This window comes from Chanodichthys erythropterus, chromosome 4, assembly GCF_024489055.1.
Source record: "Chanodichthys erythropterus isolate Z2021 chromosome 4, ASM2448905v1, whole genome shotgun sequence".
NCBI classification, from domain to species: Eukaryota; Metazoa; Chordata; class Actinopteri; order Cypriniformes; family Xenocyprididae; genus Chanodichthys; species Chanodichthys erythropterus.
The window spans coordinates 21,757,501-21,779,061 of record NC_090224.1 but is presented as its reverse complement, the minus strand read 5'-3'; the positions used below and the strand labels follow the sequence as shown (position 1 = coordinate 21,779,061).

The 21,561-nt window shown below is 42.7% G+C and overlaps 1 protein-coding gene across 2 annotated transcripts in view; it reads right to left on the bottom strand.

The window, feature by feature from the left end:
• Window positions 1-9,829: 9,829 nt before the first annotated feature.
• Window positions 9,830-21,561, bottom strand: part of LOC137018640 (GDP-L-fucose synthase-like) — a 13,983-nt gene continuing 2,251 nt past the window's right edge. The window contains exons 1-10 of one of the 2 annotated variants that reach the window (XM_067383330.1): window positions 17,270-17,288; window positions 17,022-17,158; window positions 16,774-16,888; window positions 16,555-16,683; window positions 15,111-15,184; window positions 10,953-11,086; window positions 10,738-10,869; window positions 10,535-10,614; window positions 10,302-10,401; window positions 9,830-10,185 (exon numbers count right to left, since the gene is read on the bottom strand). In XM_067383330.1, the coding sequence (XP_067239431.1) occupies window positions 10,130-10,185; window positions 10,302-10,401; window positions 10,535-10,614; window positions 10,738-10,869; window positions 10,953-11,086; window positions 15,111-15,184; window positions 16,555-16,683; window positions 16,774-16,888; window positions 17,022-17,158 (957 nt within the window). In that variant the 5' untranslated portion in view covers window positions 17,270-17,288 and the 3' untranslated portion in view covers window positions 9,830-10,129. Of the gene's footprint in view, window positions 10,186-10,301; window positions 10,402-10,534; window positions 10,615-10,737; window positions 10,870-10,952; window positions 11,087-15,110; window positions 15,185-16,554; window positions 16,684-16,773; window positions 16,889-17,021; window positions 17,159-17,269; window positions 17,289-21,561 lie in introns of those variants that run through there. The other variant, XM_067383329.1, reaches the window with a different exon arrangement.

The window sequence follows — 21,561 nt, the reverse complement described above, 5'->3', positions numbered from 1 at the left end:
TGAGGTTCATTCTCGTGTTACGCAGCACGTTTGAGCTTCTGCAAGAACCAATGAGGTTCATTCTTGTGTTACGCAGCACGTTTGAGCTTCAGCAAGAACCAATGAGGTTCATTCTCGTGTTACGCAGCACGTTTGAGCTTCAGCAAGAACCAATGAGGTTCATTCTCGTGTTACGCAGCACGTTTGAGCTTCTGCAAGAACCAATGAGGTTCATTCTCGTGTTACGCAGCACGTTTGAGCTTCTGCAAGAACCAATGAGGTTCATTCTCGTGTTACGCAGCACGTTTGAGCTTCTGCAAGAACCAATGAGGTTCATTCTCGTGTTACGCAGCACGTTTGAGCTTCTGCAAGAACCAATGAGGTTCATTCTTGTGTTACGCAGCACGTTTGAGCTTCAGCAAGAACCAATGAGGTTCATTCTCGTGTTACGCAGCACGTTTGAGCTTCAGCAAGAACCAATGAGGTTCATTCTCGTGTTACGCAGCACGTTTGAGCTTCAGCAAGAACCAATGAGGTTCATTCTCGTGTTACGCAGCACGTTTGAGCTTCAGCAAGAACCAATGAGGTTCATTCTCGTGTTACGCAGCACGTTTGAGCTTCTGCAAGAACCAATGAGGTTCATTCTCGTGTTACGCAGCACATTTGAGCTTCAGCAAGAACCAATGAGGTTCATTCTCGTGTTACGCAGCACGTTTGAGCTTCTGCAAGAACCAATGAGGTTCATTCTCGTGTTACGCAGCACGTTTGAGCTTCAGCAAGAACCAATGAGGTTCATTCTCGTGTTACGCAGCACGTTTGAGCTTCAGCAAGAACCAATGAGGTTCATTCTCGTGTTACGCAGCACATTTGAGCTTCTGCAAGAACCAATGAGGTTCATTCTCGTGTTACGCAGCACATTTGAGCTTCTGCAAGAACCAATGAGGTTCATTCTCGTGTTACGCAGCACGTTTGAGCTTCTGCAAGAACCAATGAGGTTCATTCTCGTGTTACGCAGCACGTTTGAGCTTCTGCAAGAACCAATGAGGTTCATTCTCGTGTTACGCAGCACGTTTGAGCTTCAGCAAGAACCAATGAGGTTCATTCTCGTGTTACGCAGCACGTTTGAGCTTCAGCAAGAACCAATGAGGTTCATTCTCGTGTTACGCAGCACGTTTGAGCTTCTGCAAGAACCAATGAGGTTCATTCTCGTGTTACGCAGCACGTTTGAGCTTCTGCAAGAACCAATGAGGTTCATTCTCGTGTTACGCAGCACGTTTGAGCTTCTGCAAGAACCAATGAGGTTCATTCTCGTGTTACGCAGCACGTTTGAGCTTCTGCAAGAACCAATGAGGTTCATTCTCGTGTTACGCAGCACGTTTGAGCTTCTGCAAGAACCAATGAGGTTCATTCTCGTGTTACGCAGCACGTTTGAGCTTCAGCAAGAACCAATGAGGTTCATTCTCGTGTTACGCAGCACGTTTGAGCTTCTGCAAGAACCAATGAGGTTCATTCTCGTGTTACGCAGCACATTTGAGCTTCAGCAAGAACCAATGAGGTTCATTCTCGTGTTACGCAGCACGTTTGAGCTTCTGCAAGAACCAATGAGGTTCATTCTCGTGTTACGCAGCACGTTTGAGCTTCTGCAAGAACCAATGAGGTTCATTCTCGTGTTACGCAGCACGTTTGAGCTTCAGCAAGAACCAATGAGGTTCATTCTCGTGTTACGCAGCACGTTTGAGCTTCTGCAAGAACCAATGAGGTTCATTCTCGTGTTACGCAGCACGTTTGAGCTTCAGCAAGAACCAATGAGGTTCATTCTCGTGTTACGCAGCACGTTTGAGCTTCTGCAAGAACCAATGAGGTTCATTCTCGTGTTACGCAGCACGTTTGAGCTTCTGCAAGAACCAATGAGGTTCATTCTCGTGTTACGCAGCACGTTTGAGCTTCAGCAAGAACCAATGAGGTTCATTCTCGTGTTACGCAGCACGTTTGAGCTTCTGCAAGAACCAATGAGGTTCATTCTCGTGTTACGCAGCACATTTGAGCTTCAGCAAGAACCAATGAGGTTCATTCTCGTGTTACGCAGCACGTTTGAGCTTCAACAAGAACCAATGAGGTTCATTCTCGTGTTACGCAGCACGTTTGAGCTTCTGCAAGAACCAATGAGGTTCATTCTCGTGTTACGCAGCACGTTTGAGCTTCAGCAAGAACCAATGAGGTTCATTCTCGTGTTACGCAGCACATTTGAGCTTCTGCAAGAACCAATGAGGTTCATTCTCGTGTTACGCAGCACGTTTGAGCTTCTGCAAGAACCAATGAGGTTCATTCTCGTGTTACGCAGCACGTTTGAGCTTCAGCAAGAACCAATGAGGTTCATTCTCGTGTTACGCAGCACATTTGAGCTTCTGCAAGAACCAATGAGGTTCATTCTCGTGTTACGCAGCACGTTTGAGCTTCTGCAAGAACCAATGAGGTTCATTCTCGTGTTACGCAGCACGTTTGAGCTTCTGCAAGAACCAATGAGGTTCATTCTCGTGTTACGCAGCACGTTTGAGCTTCTGCAAGAACCAATGAGGTTCATTCTCGTGTTACGCAGCACGTTTGAGCTTCAGCAAGAACCAATGAGGTTCATTCTCATGTTACGCAGCACGTTTGAGCTTCAGCAAGAACCAATGAGGTTCATTCTCGTGTTACGCAGCACGTTTGAGCTTCTGCAAGAACCAATGAGGTTCATTCTCGTGTTACGCAGCACGTTTGAGCTTCTGCAAGAACCAATGAGGTTCATTCTCGTGTTACGCAGCACGTTTGAGCTTCTGCAAGAACCAATGAGGTTCATTCTTGTGTTACGCAGCACGTTTGAGCTTCAGCAAGAACCAATGAGGTTCATTCTCGTGTTACGCAGCACGTTTGAGCTTCTGCAAGAACCAATGAGGTTCATTCTCGTGTTACGCAGCACGTTTGAGCTTCTGCAAGAACCAATGAGGTTCATTCTTGTGTTACGCAGCACGTTTGAGCTTCAGCAAGAACCAATGAGGTTCATTCTCGTGTTACGCAGCACGTTTGAGCTTCTGCAAGAACCAATGAGGTTCATTCTCGTGTTACGCAGCACGTTTGAGCTTCTGCAAGAACCAATGAGGTTCATTCTCGTGTTACGCAGCACGTTTGAGCTTCAGCAAGAACCAATGAGGTTCATTCTCGTGTTACGCAGCACGTTTGAGCTTCAGCAAGAACCAATGAGGTTCATTCTTGTGTTACGCAGCACGTTTGAGCTTCAGCAAGAACCAATGAGGTTCATTCTCGTGTTACGCAGCACGTTTGAGCTTCTGCAAGAACCAATGAGGTTCATTCTCGTGTTACGCAGCACGTTTGAGCTTCTGCAAGAACCAATGAGGTTCATTCTTGTGTTACGCAGCACGTTTGAGCTTCAGCAAGAACCAATGAGGTTCATTCTCGTGTTACGCAGCACGTTTGAGCTTCAGCAAGAACCAATGAGGTTCATTCTCATGTTACGCAGCACGTTTGAGCTTCTGCAAGAACCAATGAGGTTCATTCTCGTGTTACGCAGCACGTTTGAGCTTCTGCAAGAACCAATGAGGTTCATTCTCGTGTTACGCAGCACGTTTGAGCTTCTGCAAGAACCAATGAGGTTCATTCTCGTGTTACGCAGCACGTTTGAGCTTCTGCAAGAACCAATGAGGTTCATTCTCGTGTTACGCAGCACGTTTGAGCTTCTGCAAGAACCAATGAGGTTCATTCTCGTGTTACGCAGCACGTTTGAGCTTCTGCAAGAACCAATGAGGTTCATTCTCGTGTTACGCAGCACGTTTGAGCTTCTGCAAGAACCAATGAGGTTCATTCTCGTGTTACGCAGCACGTTTGAGCTTCTGCAAGAACCAATGAGGTTCATTCTCGTGTTACGCATCACGTTTGAGCTTCTGCAAGAACCAATGAGGTTCATTCTCGTGTTACGCAGCACGTTTGAGCTTCTGCAAGAACCAATGAGGTTCATTCTCATGTTACGCAGCACGTTTGAGCTTCAGCAAGAACCAATGAGGTTCATTCTCGTGTTACGCAGCACGTTTGAGCTTCTGCAAGAACCAATGAGGTTCATTCTCGTGTTACGCAGCACGTTTGAGCTTCTGCAAGAACCAATGAGGTTCATTCTCGTGTTACGCAGCACGTTTGAGCTTCTGCAAGAACCAATGAGGTTCATTCTCGTGTTACGCAGCACGTTTGAGCTTCTGCAAGAACCAATGAGGTTCATTTTTGTGTTACGCAGCACGTTTGAGCTTCAGCAAGAACCAATGAGGTTCATTCTTGTGTTACGCAGCACGTTTGAGCTTCTGCAAGAACCAATGAGGTTCATTCTCGTGTTACGCAGCACGTTTGAGCTTCTGCAAGAACCAATGAGGTTCATTCTCGTGTTACGCATCACGTTTGAGCTTCTGCAAGAACCAATGAGGTTCATTCTCGTGTTACGCAGCACGTTTGAGCTTCTGCAAGAACCAATGAGGTTCATTCTCGTGTTACGCAGCACGTTTGAGCTTCAGCAAGAACCAATGAGGTTCATTCTCGTGTTACGCAGCACGTTTGAGCTTCAGCAAGAACCAATGAGGTTCATTCTCGTGTTACGCAGCACGTTTGAGCTTCAGCAAGAACCAATGAGGTTCATTCTCGTGTTACGCAGCACGTTTGAGCTTCTGCAAGAACCAATGAGGTTCATTCTCGTGTTACGCAGCACGTTTGAGCTTCTGCAAGAACCAATGAGGTTCATTCTCGTGTTACGCAGCACATTTGAGCTTCAACAAGAACCAATGAGGTTCATTCTCATGTTACGCAGCACGTTTGAGCTTCTGCAAGAACCAATGAGGTTCATTCTCGTGTTACGCAGCACGTTTGAGCTTCTGCAAGAACCAATGAGGTTCATTCTTGTGTTACGCAGCACGTTTGAGCTTCTGCAAGAACCAATGAGGTTCATTCTCGTGTTACGCATCACGTTTGAGCTTCTGCAAGAACCAATGAGGTTCATTCTCATGTTACGCAGCACGTTTGAGCTTCTGCAAGAACCAATGAGGTTCATTCTCGTGTTACGCAGCACGTTTGAGCTTCTGCAAGAACCAATGAGGTTCATTCTCGTGTTACGCAGCACGTTTGAGCTTCTGCAAGAACCAATGAGGTTCATTCTCGTGTTACGCAGCACATTTGAGCTTCTGCAAGAACCAATGAGGTTCATTCTCATGTTACGCAGCACGTTTGAGCTTCTGCAAGAACCAATGAGGTTCATTCTCGTGTTACGCAGCACGTTTGAGCTTCAACAAGAACCAATGAGGTTCATTCTCGTGTTACGCAGCACGTTTGAGCTTCTGCAAGAACCAATGAGGTTCATTCTCGTGTTACGCATCACGTTTGAGCTTCTGCAAGAACCAATGAGGTTCATTCTCGTGTTACGCATCACGTTTGAGCTTCTGCAAGAACCAATGAGGTTCATTCTCGTGTTACGCAGCACGTTTGAGCTTCTGCAAGAACCAATGAGGTTCATTCTCGTGTTACGCAGCACGTTTGAGCTTCTGCAAGAACCAATGAGGTTCATTCTCGTGTTACGCAGCACGTTTGAGCTTCTGCAAGAACCAATGAGGTTCATTCTCGTGTTACGCAGCACGTTTGAGCTTCAGCAAGAACCAATGAGGTTCATTCTCATGTTACGCAGCACATTTGAGCTTCTGCAAGAACCAATGAGGTTCATTCTCGTGTTACGCAGCACGTTTGAGCTTCTGCAAGAACCAATGAGGTTCATTCTCGTGTTACACAGCACGTTTGAGCTTCTGCAAGAACCAATGAGGTTCATTCTTGTGTTACGCAGCACGTTTGAGCTTCTGCAAGAACCAATGAGGTTCATTCTCGTGTTACGCAGCACATTTGAGCTTCAACAAGAACCAATGAGGTTCATTCTCGTGTTACGCAGCACGTTTGAGCTTCTGCAAGAACCAATGAGGTTCATTCTCGTGTTACGCAGCACGTTTGAGCTTCTGCAAGAACCAATGAGGTTCATTCTCGTGTTACGCAGCACGTTTGAGCTTCTGCAAGAACCAATGAGGTTCATTCTCGTGTTACGCAGCACGTTTGAGCTTCTGCAAGAACCAATGAGGTTCATTCTCGTGTTACGCAGCACATTTGAGCTTCAACAAGAACCAATGAGGTTCATTCTCGTGTTACGCAGCACGTTTGAGCTTCTGCAAGAACCAATGAGGTTCATTCTCGTGTTACGCAGCACGTTTGAGCTTCTGCAAGAACCAATGAGGTTCATTCTCGTGTTACGCAGCACGTTTGAGCTTCTGCAAGAACCAATGAGGTTCATTCTTGTGTTACGCAGCACGTTTGAGCTTCTGCAAGAACCAATGAGGTTCATTCTCGTGTTACGCAGCACGTTTGAGCTTCAACAAGAACCAATGAGGTTCATTCTCATGTTACGCATCACGTTTGAGCTTCTGCAAGAACCAATGAGGTTCATTCTCGTGTTACGCAGCAGGTTTGAGCTTCTGCAAGAACCAATGAGGTTTATTCTCGTGTTACGCAGCACGTTTGAGCTTCTGCAACAACCAATGAGGTTCATTCTCGTGTTACGCAGCACGTTTGAGCTTCAACAAGAACCAATGAGGTTCATTCTCATGTTACGCAGCACGTTTGAGCTTCTGCAAGAACCAATGAGGTTCATTCTCGTGTTACGCAGCACGTTTGAGCTTCTGCAAGAACCAATGAGGTTCATTCTCGTGTTACGCAGCACGTTTGAGCTTCTGCAAGAACCAATGAGGTTCATTCTAGTGTTACGCAGCACGTTTGAGCTTCTGCAAGAACCAATGAGGTTCATTCTCGTGTTACACAGCACGTTTGAGCTTCTGCAAGAACCAATGAGGTTCATTCTTGTGTTACGCATCACGATTGAGCTTCTGCAAGAACCAATGAGGTTCATTCTCGTGTTACGCAGCACATTTGAGCTTCAAGAAGAACCAATGAGGTTCATTCTCATGTTACGCAGCACGTTTGAGCTTCTGCAAGAACCAATGAGGTTCATTCTCGTGTTACGCAGCACGTTTGAGCTTCTGCAAGAACCAATGAGGTTCATTCTCGTGTTACGCAGCACGTTTGAGCTTCTGCAAGAACCAATGAGGTTCATTCTTGTGTTACGCAGCACGTTTGAGCTTCTGCAAGAACCAATGAGGTTCATTCTCGTGTTACGCAGCACATTTGAGCTTCAACAAGAACCAATGAGGTTCATTCTCATGTTACGCAGCACGTTTGAGCTTCTGCAAGAACCAATGAGGTTCATTCTCGTGTTACGCATCACGTTTGAGCTTCTGCAAGAACCAATGAGGTTCATTCTCGTGTTACGCAGCAGGTTTGAGCTTCTGCAAGAACCAATGAGGTTTATTCTCGTGTTACGCAGCACGTTTGAGCTTCTGCAACAACCAATGAGGTTCATTCTCGTGTTACACAGCACGTTTGAGCTTCTGCAAGAACCAATGAGGTTCATTCTTGTGTTACGCAGCACGTTTGAGCTTCTGCAAGAACCAATGAGGTTCATTCTGGTGTTACGCAGCACATTTGAGCTTCAGCAAGAACCAACGTGGTTCATTCTCGTGTTACACAGCACGATTGAGCTTCAGCAAGAACCAATGAGGTTCATTCTCGCGTTACGCAGCACGTTTGAGCTTCAGCAAGAACCAATGAGGTTCATTCTCGTGTTACGCAGCACATTTGAGCTTCAGCAAGAACCAATGAGGTTCATTCTCGTGTTAAGCATCACATTTGACCTTCAGCAAGAACCAATGAGGTTCATTCTTGTGTTACGCATCACGATTGAGCTTCAGCAAGAACCAATGAGGTTCATTCTTGTGTTACGCAGCACGTTTGAGCTTCTGCAAGAACCAATGAGGTTCATTCTCGTGTTACGCATCACATTTGAGCTTCAGCAAGAACCAATGAGGTTCATTCTGGTGTTACGCATCACGATTGAGCTTCTGCAAGAACCAATGAGGTTCATTCTCGTGTTACGCATCACATTTGAGCTTCAGCAAGAACCAATGAGGTTCATTCTGGTGTTACGCAGCACGTTTGAGCTTCTGCAAGAACCAATGAGGTTCATTCTCGTGTTACGCATCACATTTGACCTTCAGCAAGAACCAATGAGGTTCATTCTCGTGTTACACAGCACGTTTGAGCTTCAGCAGGAACCAATGAGGTTCATTCTTGTGTTACGCAGCACGTTTGAGCTTCAGCAAGAACCAATGAGGTTCATTCTCGTGTTACGCAGCACATTTGAGCTTCAGCAAGAACCAATGAGGTTCATTCTCGTGTTACGCATCACATTTGACCTTCAGCAAGAACCAATGAGGTTCATTCTTGTGTTACGCAGCACGTTTGAGCTTCTGCAAGAACCAGTGAGGTTCATTCTGGTGTTACGCATCACGATTGAGCTTCAGCAAGAACCAATGAGGTTCATTCTTGTGTTACACAGCACGTTTGAGCTTCAGCAGGAACCAATGAGGTTCATTCTTGTGTTACGCAGCACGTTTGAGCTTCTGCAAGAACCAATGAGGTTCATTCTCGTGTTACGCATCACATTTGACCTTCAGCAAGAACCAATGAGGTTCATTCTTGTGTTACGCAGCACGTTTGAGCTTCAGCAAGAACCCATGAGGTTCATTCTCGTGTTACGCAGCACGTTTGAGCTTCAGCAAGAACCAATGAGGTTCATTCTTGTGTTACGCAGCACGTTTGAGCTTCTGCAAGAACCAATGAGGTTCATTCTCGTGTTACGCATCACATTTGAGCTTCAGCAAGAACCAGTGAGGTTCATTCTCGTGTTACGCATCACGTTTGAGCTTCAGCAAGAACCAATGAGGTTCATTCTCGTGTTACGCAGCACATTTGAGCTTCAGCAAGAACCAATGAGGTTCATTCTCGTGTTACGCATCACATTTGACCTTCAGCAAGAACCAATGAGGTTCATTCTTGTGTTACGCATCACGATTGAGCTTCAGCAAGAACCAATGAGGTTCATTCTGGTGTTACGCATCACGATTGAGCTTCAGCAAGAACCAATGAGGTTCATTCTCGTGTTACGCATCACGATTGAGCTTCAGCAAGAACCAATGAGGTTCATTCTCGTGTTACGCATCACGATTGAGCTTCAGCAAGAACCAATGAGGTTCGTTCTTGTGTTACGCATCACGTTTGAGCTTCAGCAAGAACCAATGAGGTTCATTCTCGTGTTACGCATCACGATTGAGCTTCAGCAAGAACCAATGAGGTTCATTCTGGTGTTACGCATCACGATTGAGCTTCAGCAAGAACCAATGAGGTTCATTCTCGTGTTACGCATCACGATTGAGCTTCAGCAAGAACCAATGAGGTTCATTCTCGTGTTACACATCACGTTTGAGCTTCTGCAAGAACCAATGAGGTTCATTCTCGTGTTACGCATCACGATTGAGCTTCAGCAAGAACCAATGAGGTTCATTCTCGTGTTACACATCACGTTTGAGCTTCTGCAAGAACCAATGAGGTTCATTCTCGTGTTACGCAGCACGTTTGAGCTTCAGCAAGAACCAATGAGGTTCATTCTCGTGTTACGCAGCATTTTCTGGTCATTTTGTGTGTAAATGTATGTTTTTGACCAATGTTTTCCACTTCTGTTGTCATTTCTAGCGAGACATGTATGACATGTAGACATTCTAGATATGTTTGAATTTAAATACTTGGAATACTTAAAATATTCCAAAAATTCTGTATAGAAAAAAAGACATTAAACATCATTTAAAACAGGAGTGTATTATTGAAATATACAGTGCAGATCATTAGACAATAAACCAAGAACATACTCTGATTGACAGACCAGTATAAAAAAAACTGAAGAAAATGTACAGCACCAAACATAGCAGAGGCCACACATAAAAATCCGAACAAAACCTAAATACGTAAAGAACTCAAACACTGCCATCTTAGTGCTGTTTTCATGAAATAAACCCAAGAAGAGGACTAAGATGGCAGTGTTCAATGATTTCATCTTTTTATAAATTATTAAGAGTTGTTTGATCAGTCATTGGTTTCCAGCATTGAGATGCTCCCCACAGCCAATGAAATGTGGAGATCTTCATTTACGGGCAATGTCATAATTGGCCGCAAGCCAATCACACGTCTCCTTGACGGCTGAAAAAAAAAAAAAAAAACCTATAAAGATACTTGTTTTGGTCACCACTTTTTTCTACTACTGAAGAAACATTTAGTAAACACTGAAGGTCTTCAGAGAAGTGAAGATTGATCACCTTCTTTGAATGGTGTGAACTTGAAGTCTGGCAGGTATTTGCGTAGTTTGGCGTTACTGGCGGTTTTCTTGATCTGACCGTCTGATCTACTAGTGTCATACTGAGAGTGTTTAGTTAAGGTTTCTGGATGAAAGGGTTAGTTTACACCAAAAGGAAAACTCTGGAAATTCTGCAAAATTTCTTATTTTATGTTCATAAATAACTGCAGACTCTCTTTATGTGTGAAAGGATACAATAACTTCTCCTTTAAACCCAAATCCTTCAACAACAGCATCCACAGCGTCTTTTATGGACTGCTCTTCCTCCTCTCCGACTAGAGATAAAGAAACAAAGACAAAGAGAAACAAGAGAGACATGATCTTGATATTTGATCAGCCATTGAGCTCTGATGAAACAGATCCAACATGTGTGATCATGTCAAACACGGCTCGAGTACCTGACGCAATGATGGGCTCCACCTCGTCATACTCCCTCAAAGCCCAAACAAACAGACGGGCCAGATCCACAGAATAGATGAACTGCCGCAGGGCGCGACCTGTACCCCAGACCTCCAGAGGTTTACCTTCCTCTACAAAACACACACACATTTACCAACACGTGGGACGCTCTGAATGTGACTGATCCTTCCAGAAAGATAAACACGTCTCTTACTCTTTGCCAGGTAAGTCTTGTGGACCAACCCCGGCATCACGTGACCGTCCTCAATGTTGAAGTTGTCATGGGGTCCAAAAATGTTGGTGGGGATGATAGCTGTGTATCGCAGACCGTATTGCTGAAAACACGCCCTAATGGACAAACACACACACTGTATTTGGAAACATTTCAGGTACATGCCAGTATTTCTAAAGGAAAAAATAATTTCTCTCCAGCTAAACTATACAGGAAACCCTCTCTCTTGGGTAGGCCTACTGTACATTATATAATATTAAAGGTTAAAATTAACAACAGAGCCACAACTATTAAATTCAACTGCTGTATATTCTCAGAATGGGCGGGTTTTGTTGTGAAAACCTGGCAAGCCTGAATACAATCAAGGATAAAACGGAATAGGTGTGCAAACTGATTAACAACCAGGGATACTATATGGGTCTATCCAAATACCCACAATTGTGCTCTTGGTCACTTGAGAGTGACAGGAAGTACAGTAAGTGCGCAAGACCGTCCCATGTTTTTAAGATGCCACACTAAACTCACGCTTTCTCGAATACCACTTCGAGGCTAAGCATATCCCATCATGCATTTTGTGCGGGAACATGTGCCTCAAGATCCTGAGATGTCGAGGAAAACATTCAACTGTAAATTAAATTAATTACAACCCGAATTCCGGAAATGTCGGGATGTTTTTTAAATTTGAATAAAATGAAAACTAAAAGACTTTCAAATCACATAAGCCAATATTGTATTGACAATAGAACATGGATAACATAACAAATGTTTAAATTGAGAAATTTTACAATTTTATGCACAAAACGAGCATAAATTTATGAATTTATAAATGTATGCACTCATTTCAAATTTGATGCCTGCTACAGGTCTCAAAATAGTTGGGACGGGGGCATGTTTACCATGGTGTGGCATCTCCTCTTCTTTTCAAAACAGTTTGAAGACGTCTGGGCATCGAGGTTATGAGTTTCTGGAGTTTAGGTGTTGGAATTTGGTCCCATTCTTGCCTGATATAGATTTCCAGCTGCTGAAGAGTTTGTAGTCTTTGATGTATTTTTCTCTATAGGTGAAAGAGCTGCACTGCAGGCCGGCCAATTCAGCACCCGGACTCTTCTACGACGAAGCAGTGCTGTTGTAATAGCTGCAGTATGTGGTTTTGCATTGTCCTGCTGAAATACATAAGGCCTTCCCTGAAATAGGCGTCGTCTAAAGGGGAACATTTGTTGCCCCTAAAATCTGTATATACCTTTAGTGCCTTCCAAAACATGCAAGCTGCCCATACCGTATGCATCCTGAGATGTCGAGGAAAACATTCAACTGTAAATTAAATTAATTACAACCCCCATACCATCAGAGATGCTGGCTTTTGAACTGAACGCTGATGACACGCTGGAAGGTCTTCCTCCTCTTTACCCTGGAGGACACGACGTCCGTGATTTCCAACAAGAATGTCAAATTTGGACTCTTCTGACCATAGTACACTTTTCCACATGAGTCTTGGCCCACAGGACACGACACCGCTTCTGGACTATGTTCACATATGGCTTCCTTTTTGCATGAATGAGCTTTAGTTGGCATCTGCAGATGGCACGGCGGATTGTGTTTACGACAGTGGTTTAGTTGGCATCTGCAGATGGCACGGCGGATTGTGTTTACCAACAGTGGTTTAGTTGGCATCTGCAGATGGCACGGCGGATTGTGTTTACTGTCAGTGGTTTCTGGAAGTATTACTGGGCCCATTTAGTAATGTCATTGACACAATCATGCCGATGAATGATGCAGTGTCGTCTGAGGGCCCGAAGATCACGGGCATCCAATAAAGGTCTTCGGCCTTGTCCCTTATGCACAGAGATTTTTCGAGTTTCTCTGAATGTTTTGATGATGTTATGCACTGTAGATGATGAGATTTGCAAAGCATTTGCAATTTGACGTTGAGGAACATTGTTTTCCACAATCTTTGTATGCACTCTTTCACAGCTCTGCACATCTTTACTTCTGAGAGACTCTGCCTCTCTAAGACATCCTTTTTATTGCTGATCATGTTACAGATCTGATATCAATTAACTTAATTAGTTGCTAGATGTTCTCCCAGCTGAATCTTTTAAAAATTTCTTGCTTTTTCAGCCATTTGTTGCCCCCGTGCCAACATTTTTGAGACCTGTAGCAAGCATTAAATTTGAAATTAGCTCATTTAGTGGATAAAAGTATAAAATTTCTCAGTTTAAACATTTGTCATGTTATCTATGTTCTATTGTGAATAAAATATTGGCTAATGTGATTTGAAAGTCTTTTAGTTGTTATTTTATTCAAATTTAAAAAATGTCCCAACATTTTCGGAATTCGGGTTGTAGATTTTACATATAATTTGGTAGTAAAACAAAGTGCTGCGCATTTTTTGGTACAAAGATGATATGCTAGGATATGCATATTTTGCAAATGCTTTTTATAACTTAATTAGAAGCACCACAATTACTAAAGTGTGTCTTCTGTTACATAGGGACTACTGAACAGACATTTAGAAGTTTATTTTAAAATGCAAAGTATTGAAACTCAAAATAAAGCTCTGGACACACTTGCTTTTTTGCAACACTATAAGTGTGTCTTATCAGGTAATCGGGTGTTTTGCACACACAAAATACAGGAAATGCATCATGTAAGTAGATAAGTAACTTCAAGTTTTACACGTATGAACACGATTTTACTGAGCTTTTGGAGACAAGATGCATGCATTATGTATACTGTTCATTATTGAGGTTATATGTAACTTTTGTTGCTAGAAAGAGGATAAATAAGATCACTAGAAACATCACAGACAGATTGTCAGGATTGCATTAAAGGGTTAATTCACCCAAAAATGAAAATTCTGTCATTTATTACTCACACTCATGTCGTTCCACACCCGTAAAACCTTCGTTCATCTTCAGAATACAAATTAAGATATTTTTGATAAAATCCGATGGCTCAGTGAGGCCTGCATTGGCAGCAAGACATTTAACACTTTCAGTGCCCAGAAAGCAACTAAAGACATATTTAAAACAGTCATGTGACTACAATGATTCAACCTTAATGTTATGAAGTGAATACTTTTACGAGAATACTTTTTGTGCACCAAAAAAACCAAATAAGGACTTTATTCAACAATGTCTAGTTGAATAATTGTTGAATAAAGTTATTATTTAGTTTTTTTTGGCACACAAAAAGTATTCTCATCACTTCATAACATTTAAGGTTGAACCATTGTAGTCACATGACTGTTTTAAATATGTCTGGGCATCTGAAAGTGTCAATGGAGGCCTCACTGAACCATCGGATTTCATCAAAAATATCTTAATTTGTGTTCTGAAGATGGACGAAGGTCTTACAGGTGTGGAACGACATTAGGGTGAGCTCAAAAAGCTCTTTTTTTAGCTTCATCTGACCACAGAAGCCGGTCCCGTTTGAAGTTCCAGTCGTGTCTGACAACTGAATATGCCGGAGTTTGTTCATGGATGAGCGAGGAGGATTTTTCTTGAAACCCTCCCAAACAACTTGTGGTGTTTGATAATTTTTTAATTGATCTAATTTCTGCAATTCTCCAGCTGTGATCCTTGGAGAGTCCACTTAAACTTTCCTCCTCACTGCACATAATTATTGCCCTGATAGTGGAAATGGGGATTTTCAATGCTTTATCTATTTTCTTACAGCTACTTTCTATTTTGTGAAGCTCAACAATCTTTTGCTGAACTACATTCTTTGGTTTTACACGACATGATGAATGATTAAGGGAATTTGGCCTTTTTGTTTCCTCATATTTGTAATTCTGTGGAACAGGAAGTCATGGTTGGACAGTTTCATGTTTCTAGCTGGCTTTGCTCATGTTTACCAAGGGTGCCAATATTAGTGGAAGGGCACTGTACATATATATATATATAGCATCTTTAAACACGTCGCCTGAATGAACAATGTGAAACTAGAAACCCGAATAACCAGTATAACAGTCTTGCCCACCTGTCCAGATGTCAAGCTACACCCCTGACAATGCAGACAAAACCATAATGGGTCTAAACGTAGGCTTCATTCTCACCAAGCAAAATTTCGTAACAGAAATGTGATCTGGACACCCATTCAAGAACCAATGAATTTTGAAACCAGGAGAGCAAAACTCACCTGTTGTGGATATCAATCATGCGTTTGGCGTAGGCATAACCGTAATTAGACTCATGTGGGGCACCGTTGTGCATCTGACACAGAGACAAAAAGAGAGAAACACATCTGTAAAAGCAGAAACACAATCCATGCACACAGACTCATGAAACCAAACAGACATCCACTGGCTTAAATCGCTCACATTCATGCATTTTTAATCAGTATTTCTCACCAGGATGGGACGGGACAAGTTTCTAAACACCAAACAGGTATATAAATGTTGGCGGTCATGTACATCAATGCTTGTGACATCAAAAATTTTTACAGTTTAGTTTCAACTCTTTGAGTTGAGTGAATGAAAGTGCACAACAAAGGAGTAAACGACAAGAACAGTCTTTAAAGGTGCAGTGTGTAATATTGACAGCTAGTGGTTGAAATGGGTACTGCAGTCAAAATTCAAAATATTGGAGAGAATTGTTTACACTGCCCCCTTCTCCTCAGATTCGACTTTCATGCGGGTTGCCAGATTGAGGACATGCAACAGGAACGACCGCAATTGGCAATAGAAGGCGACTGTAAGTTGATTTATCCCTGTTTTAATATGCTCGCATTCATAGAAATTTTTAGATGGATGCCAGGTTTTTAGGTTGGGTAAAATCTGTTTTCGCTGACCCAGTTCATTTGCCATCTTCCATGGATGCTGTATTTTCTGCCAACTGGCAACCCAGGGTGGGCTATTGGGTAAATTGGCAGTGGGAGGAGTCACACAGACCAAATTAAACATTCTGACACGGAATGCATATTTCAAAGTAAAATAACTGTCTGTACCATTGTTTTTCAGAGAAACAAGTATGTGAAGTTATGATGAACAAAAGTCTTACAGGTTTGGAATGACATGAGGGTGAGTAAATGATGACAGAATTTTCATAAATGGGTGAACTGTATGGAGTCAAAATAATGCCGCATATATACGCAAAAAAAATAAGGTTTTGCAAAAGAAAATAAAGTTTTGCAAACGAAAATTGCAGCTCAATCTCTTAACCTGTGGGAGGACGCCAGCGCACAGAAGCGTTGCAAATAAATTAATAAATATGACCATGGAAAATATGTATTGCAAAATCATTGCTTTTCACGCCGTTTCATTTATGTTTTGCAATTTTTTATTTTTGTTTGCAAAACTTCATTTTTGTCTCCCAATACTTTATTTTCATTTGCAAAACTTTACTTTCTTTTACAAAACTTTATTTTTTTGCATATATATGCGGCATTATTTTGACTCCATAGAACTGTCCCTCTAAAAGGGCCACATCTTATCCCACTTGTTACAAACTGAACAAAACACCGGTCTTAAATACATGGGGAGTGTAACTACTAAGAGACCTAAGGCAAGCAAAACAGGAACAGAAAACAGTGCAAACTAAACCAAAGCTGTACATAACCATTAGAAGTGCGTGTTTGAGTTTACCATGGTCTCATCTATAGGGTATGTGGTTTTATCAGGAAAAACACATGTAGACAGACAGGAAACGACCTTCACCACCCCGAACTCCTGAGACATGTGCAGCACGTTGTCATTGATGTGCACATTATTTCTCTGGAAACAAAAACACAATACATTCAATGTACAGTTCAATCATTCAACAGAGATATTTCCAACCTTATGTTACTTAGTGTTAATAATTACCCAGAAGTCCAGGTTCTGTCTCATGTTTCTGTAGAGCCCGCCTACCATGGCAGCCAAATGAATGACGTGTGTCGGACGATGTTTCTGGAAGGCTGCTCTCGTCTCTTCAGCGCTCCTGAAGCAGTACAGGTAAATCATGCATGAAAACTCTCTTATAGCTAATCCTATAACACATGCTTATTATAAAGTACATGTTATGTGTGATGATTTGATATGTTGTGATAACCCTCCAATGAGGGCTTTCTTACACAAGATTGGCCTCTTTGGATGACAGAAATATCCATTCTTCTCCTTCTCTACCTTCGCCTTCTTTCACCACCCGCTCTATCGCTCGCCCCACCAGCCCGCTGCCGCCCGTCACCAACACACGCATTGGCCCGTCCATCTGACAGAGAGAAAGAGATGTCTTAGTTTGCTTATGCTTATGGTTTCCTGAGAAGGGGAAGGAGAGGGGTGTTGAATCAGAACTAGCCAAAGTCAAAAAGCATGTCAACACCTGTGTGACTTGTACAGTGGCTCTGTTCGCTAAAGTCAGTGTCCCAAGAAGAACATATTCTAGCCTGAGAGGCTCATTGGAAGCAGCAACTTCTCTGACTTCAGTGGTTAGTGAGAAGGACAGGCTACAACCTTCAGAAATGCCACCAACCAGAGGGAAGCGTAGGTGTAAACGTGCTCAGTTATTGGTCACTCCAAGGGCATTCTCGACTGCATCAAAACCAAGACGTATTTTATTGAAAATGCTGGAAGTCCAGCCAGAAGAGCATTGCAATAGTCTAGTCTAGAAATGGCAAGGGCCTGGAAGAGAAGTTGCACTGCATTCCCAGTTGGGAAGGGCCTGATCTTCTGATGTTGTGATCCTGTTGTCATTTTCATCAAAGATTACCCCAAGATTTCTGGCTGAACTCGATGTGATTATTGATCTAGCTAATGAGACCATCATGCAAGAACCAAATCACATTATAAAAGATCATTTTCTGCAATCAACTGCGGCTCTAAACAGTGTCTAAAACGAGCAAACCATGGATGAATTATTGCATTTATAGTCCTGTTAAAATTCGTAGGAAACCCTTACCATCTTTCTGGTGTCTGTGCAATGTTGTCAATTGAGGTCAATGCAGAATGCAAGAATCATATGCACCAAAAAAACTACACAAACTAGAAACAAGCTGTACTTACATGACAGGGGTTGGAAAGTAGTGGTTATTGTCAATGATACAGGAAACCAGCATCTCTTACCACAGAATATTTTGTCCTTATCATCAGTTAACTTTGCAATAATGTCAGTTCAAATTCTGAATACAAGATGTGAGGTGTATCATCTAAAATAATCAATGACTTCCTAAGGACTTTTTTTTCCCCACACAGGCAGAGCCTGTAATCATTTAACCCAAAGGTTAACAACTTTCTATAGCTGCGATCTGCTTTTAGCATTTAAATCATAGAAAAAGTTCAAACCGATTCAATGAAAGGTTCATCAACCATTGTAAGTACCAATTTATCCACATCAAAGGACCTAACTTTCCTAAGGAAATATAATCGCATTTGTGCTTTTAAAACTACCAGATTTGTGTTTTCCCGACCAGTTTAACTTATTACTGTGCTTATATAGCAAGGTACTTGTATAAGCTAACTTTCTCAACTTTTTTACCAGCAATAACTAATTTAGCTGAGACGTCAACTGTTTTATAAAAATCTATTTTTCCACATATATGGCAGTATTGATCACACAAAGATGAACGAGTACAAATTAAACAGATACACATAAGAGAACAGAATAACACAACCATGTTTAACAATACTGGACACTGAAAAGAAAGAACTCAAGGCTTAAATACACAGGGCATGTAATCAGGAAGAACAGAAACAGGAGTGTGGGAATTAATGGTGCTTTTCCACTGCATGGTACGGCTCGGTATGGAACGGTATGGCTCGCTTAAATAGTACCACCTCGGTTGAGGTTCCAAACATACTGTACCGATACTAAATGTGACGTGTAAACATTGCAGATCTCTGATTGGTCAGAGAGAGTCGTCATTACCAGCATCATTGGATTTGAAACACAAGTCATCAAACCCGCTAGATTTAAATAGTAACAGCCACCACAGTATCATTTGTTTGCACAGCTTTTTTTAAACTACTTGCTTTAAAAAAGTACTTACTTGCAAGTAGAGATGGAGAGATGGAGCCGATGGAGGTGGAGCCCAAGGTGAGGACAGGGAGCAAATGGGACCGGATGACCCCAATGGTTCTGGAGGCCGAGGCTGAGCCACAGTGACGAGCATCCAAGGTGGAGCCAGGGTGCCAGAGGACTGAGGTGGAGCCAGTGGGACTGAGCACCAAGGCGGAGCCAGACAGAGCTGAAGGGCTGAAGCCGGAGGGAAGGCGGAGCCAGATAGAGCTGAAGGGATGGAGCGACAGAGAGCAGCGGACAGCTCAGAAGTCCACAGCACAGGCAGAGTGATGTCTGACCAAGGTGAAGCTAGAGGGACGAGGGAGCCCGGTGGAGCCGTAAGGACGATGGTCTCTGATGGAGCCGAGGGAGGAGGCAAGGCGGAGCTGACAGGACGATGGGCCGAAATGGAGTGATGGGATCAGTGGCTGGAGACAGAGAAGGGGAATCCTCTTTACTAGGCCAGAGGCAAAGGCAAATCCACACCACAGAGTGGCTTCAGAGAAGAAGCCGAGGGGCTGTAGGGAATCAGCGGAAGCGGGGCTGACGGACTGGCTGATTTTGGAAGAGGAGGTGGGAGAGGGAGACTCTGTGGGAACTCTGGAGACACAGGACACTTCAAGCTGGGTGAACCAATGGGAACACAGGAGACTCTGAGCTGGGCGGAACCAGCGGGAACACAGAAGAACTAAAGCTGGGCGGAACCAATGGGAACACAGGAGACTCTGAGCTGGGCGGAACCAGCGGGAACACGAATAACTAAAGCTGGGCGGAACCAATGGGAACACAGGAGACTCTGAGCTGGGCGGAACCAGCGGGAACACAGAAGAACTAAAGCTGGGCGGAACCAATGGGAACACAGGAGACTCTGAGCTGGGCGGAACCAGCGGGAACACGAATAACTAAAGCTGGGCGGAACCAATGGGAACACAGGAGACTCTGAGCTGGGCGGAACCAGCTGGAACACAGAAGAACTCAAGCTGGGCAGAACCAATGGGAACACAGGAGACTCTGAGCTGGGCGGAACCAGCGGGAACACAGAAGAACTAAAGCTGGGCGGAACCAATGGGAACACAGGAGACTCTGAGCTGGGCGGAACCAGCGGGAACACGAATAACTAAAGCTGGGCGGAACCAATGGGAACACAGGAGACTCTGAGCTGGGCGGAACCAGCTGGAACACAGAAGAACTCAAGCTGGGCAGAACCAATGGGAACACAGGAGACTCTGAGCTGGGCGGAACCAGCGGGAACACAGAAGAACTAAAGCTGGGCGGAACCAATGGGATGCAGTTGGATGGCAGGTAGATCCATTTGTGAGGGGGAGAGAGAAAAAAAGATGCAAAAAATCCTTTTAGCTGTATTCTGTAACATATATGGCTGTATCGATCGCACGAAGACGAACGAGTAAAGAATAAACAGTCCTTTAATAACAATTCCAAGAAGATAAAGAGAACAGAATAACACAACCACGTTATTCTCCATTAAAATCTAAAATCCAACCCACAAAGCTCTCATGAATATCAAATCCTAACAACAACTGCTCAGCCAAAAGAAGTGGTTGAATAGTATTAAATGCAGATTAAATAAATAAATGCTTATGTATTAAGTGTTTAATACCTTTTACTATGTTCAGTGTCTTTCAGCTCGATATTTACACACAAGAGTTCCCAAATGTGCATACAATCTTTAAAAAACAGCAACTTTCAATGTTAAGCTTTCATTATTAAACATATCATTGAAAGAGCTCTTCTCCATACATTTTTTGTACAACGGCTTATTATTATGCCTTAATTTGGTGCATCTAAAATGTTTTTGTTCGGCAGTCTTTTTAACTCTTAAATAATTTGTGTACAGACACTTTGCATAAAACATGCATGTAAAATGGAGCACTTGTATTTACAACATCAGATGACTTCATTATCTAAAACAATTACATTTTTCAGTTACTTTCAACAGAGTGAGCACAAGAAATTACAAAGTTATAATTATATAATTATATTACATTGTTATATTGTTCAACCTTGACCAAAAAGACCAGTTTGACCAGCTCAGTCGAGAACAGAATGACAAAAGACCAGCATAAACCAGTCTGGACCAATATATAATTCATACTGGATATATCTAAAGTTTTCTACAGTATGTTTATTAGTGATCAAGCCGTACTTGTTAGTGTAATTTATTCCCATGTCGAGAAACCATGGCAATACCATGTTTGTTTTCAACCTGTATCATGGTGATTATAAAGTCCAATGGGACTGTCATCTAATACATTATATTTATAATAGAAGCATTTTTGTAAGGGTTTATGTTATCTTAGTAAAAGCAGCTCTTCTTTCTCCCTACAGCTCACAATGAACTACCAGACAGATGAAACAGGTAAAGCAAGTTTTAACCACTGACACTCCCATTTAAAGGCAAGCCATCACGGTTGAGGTAGCATTATGAACCCAAAACACAGAGAAAAAAAAATATATAAATACTTTATCAATAAAATCTGATGAGACCATCATGCATAAAATTACAATACAGACTTAACGCTCAATGATTTTTATAATCTCATTTCAGCTCAAATTAAAATAAAAAAAATCGCTTAAACTGTCAGATCTGATGAATCGTG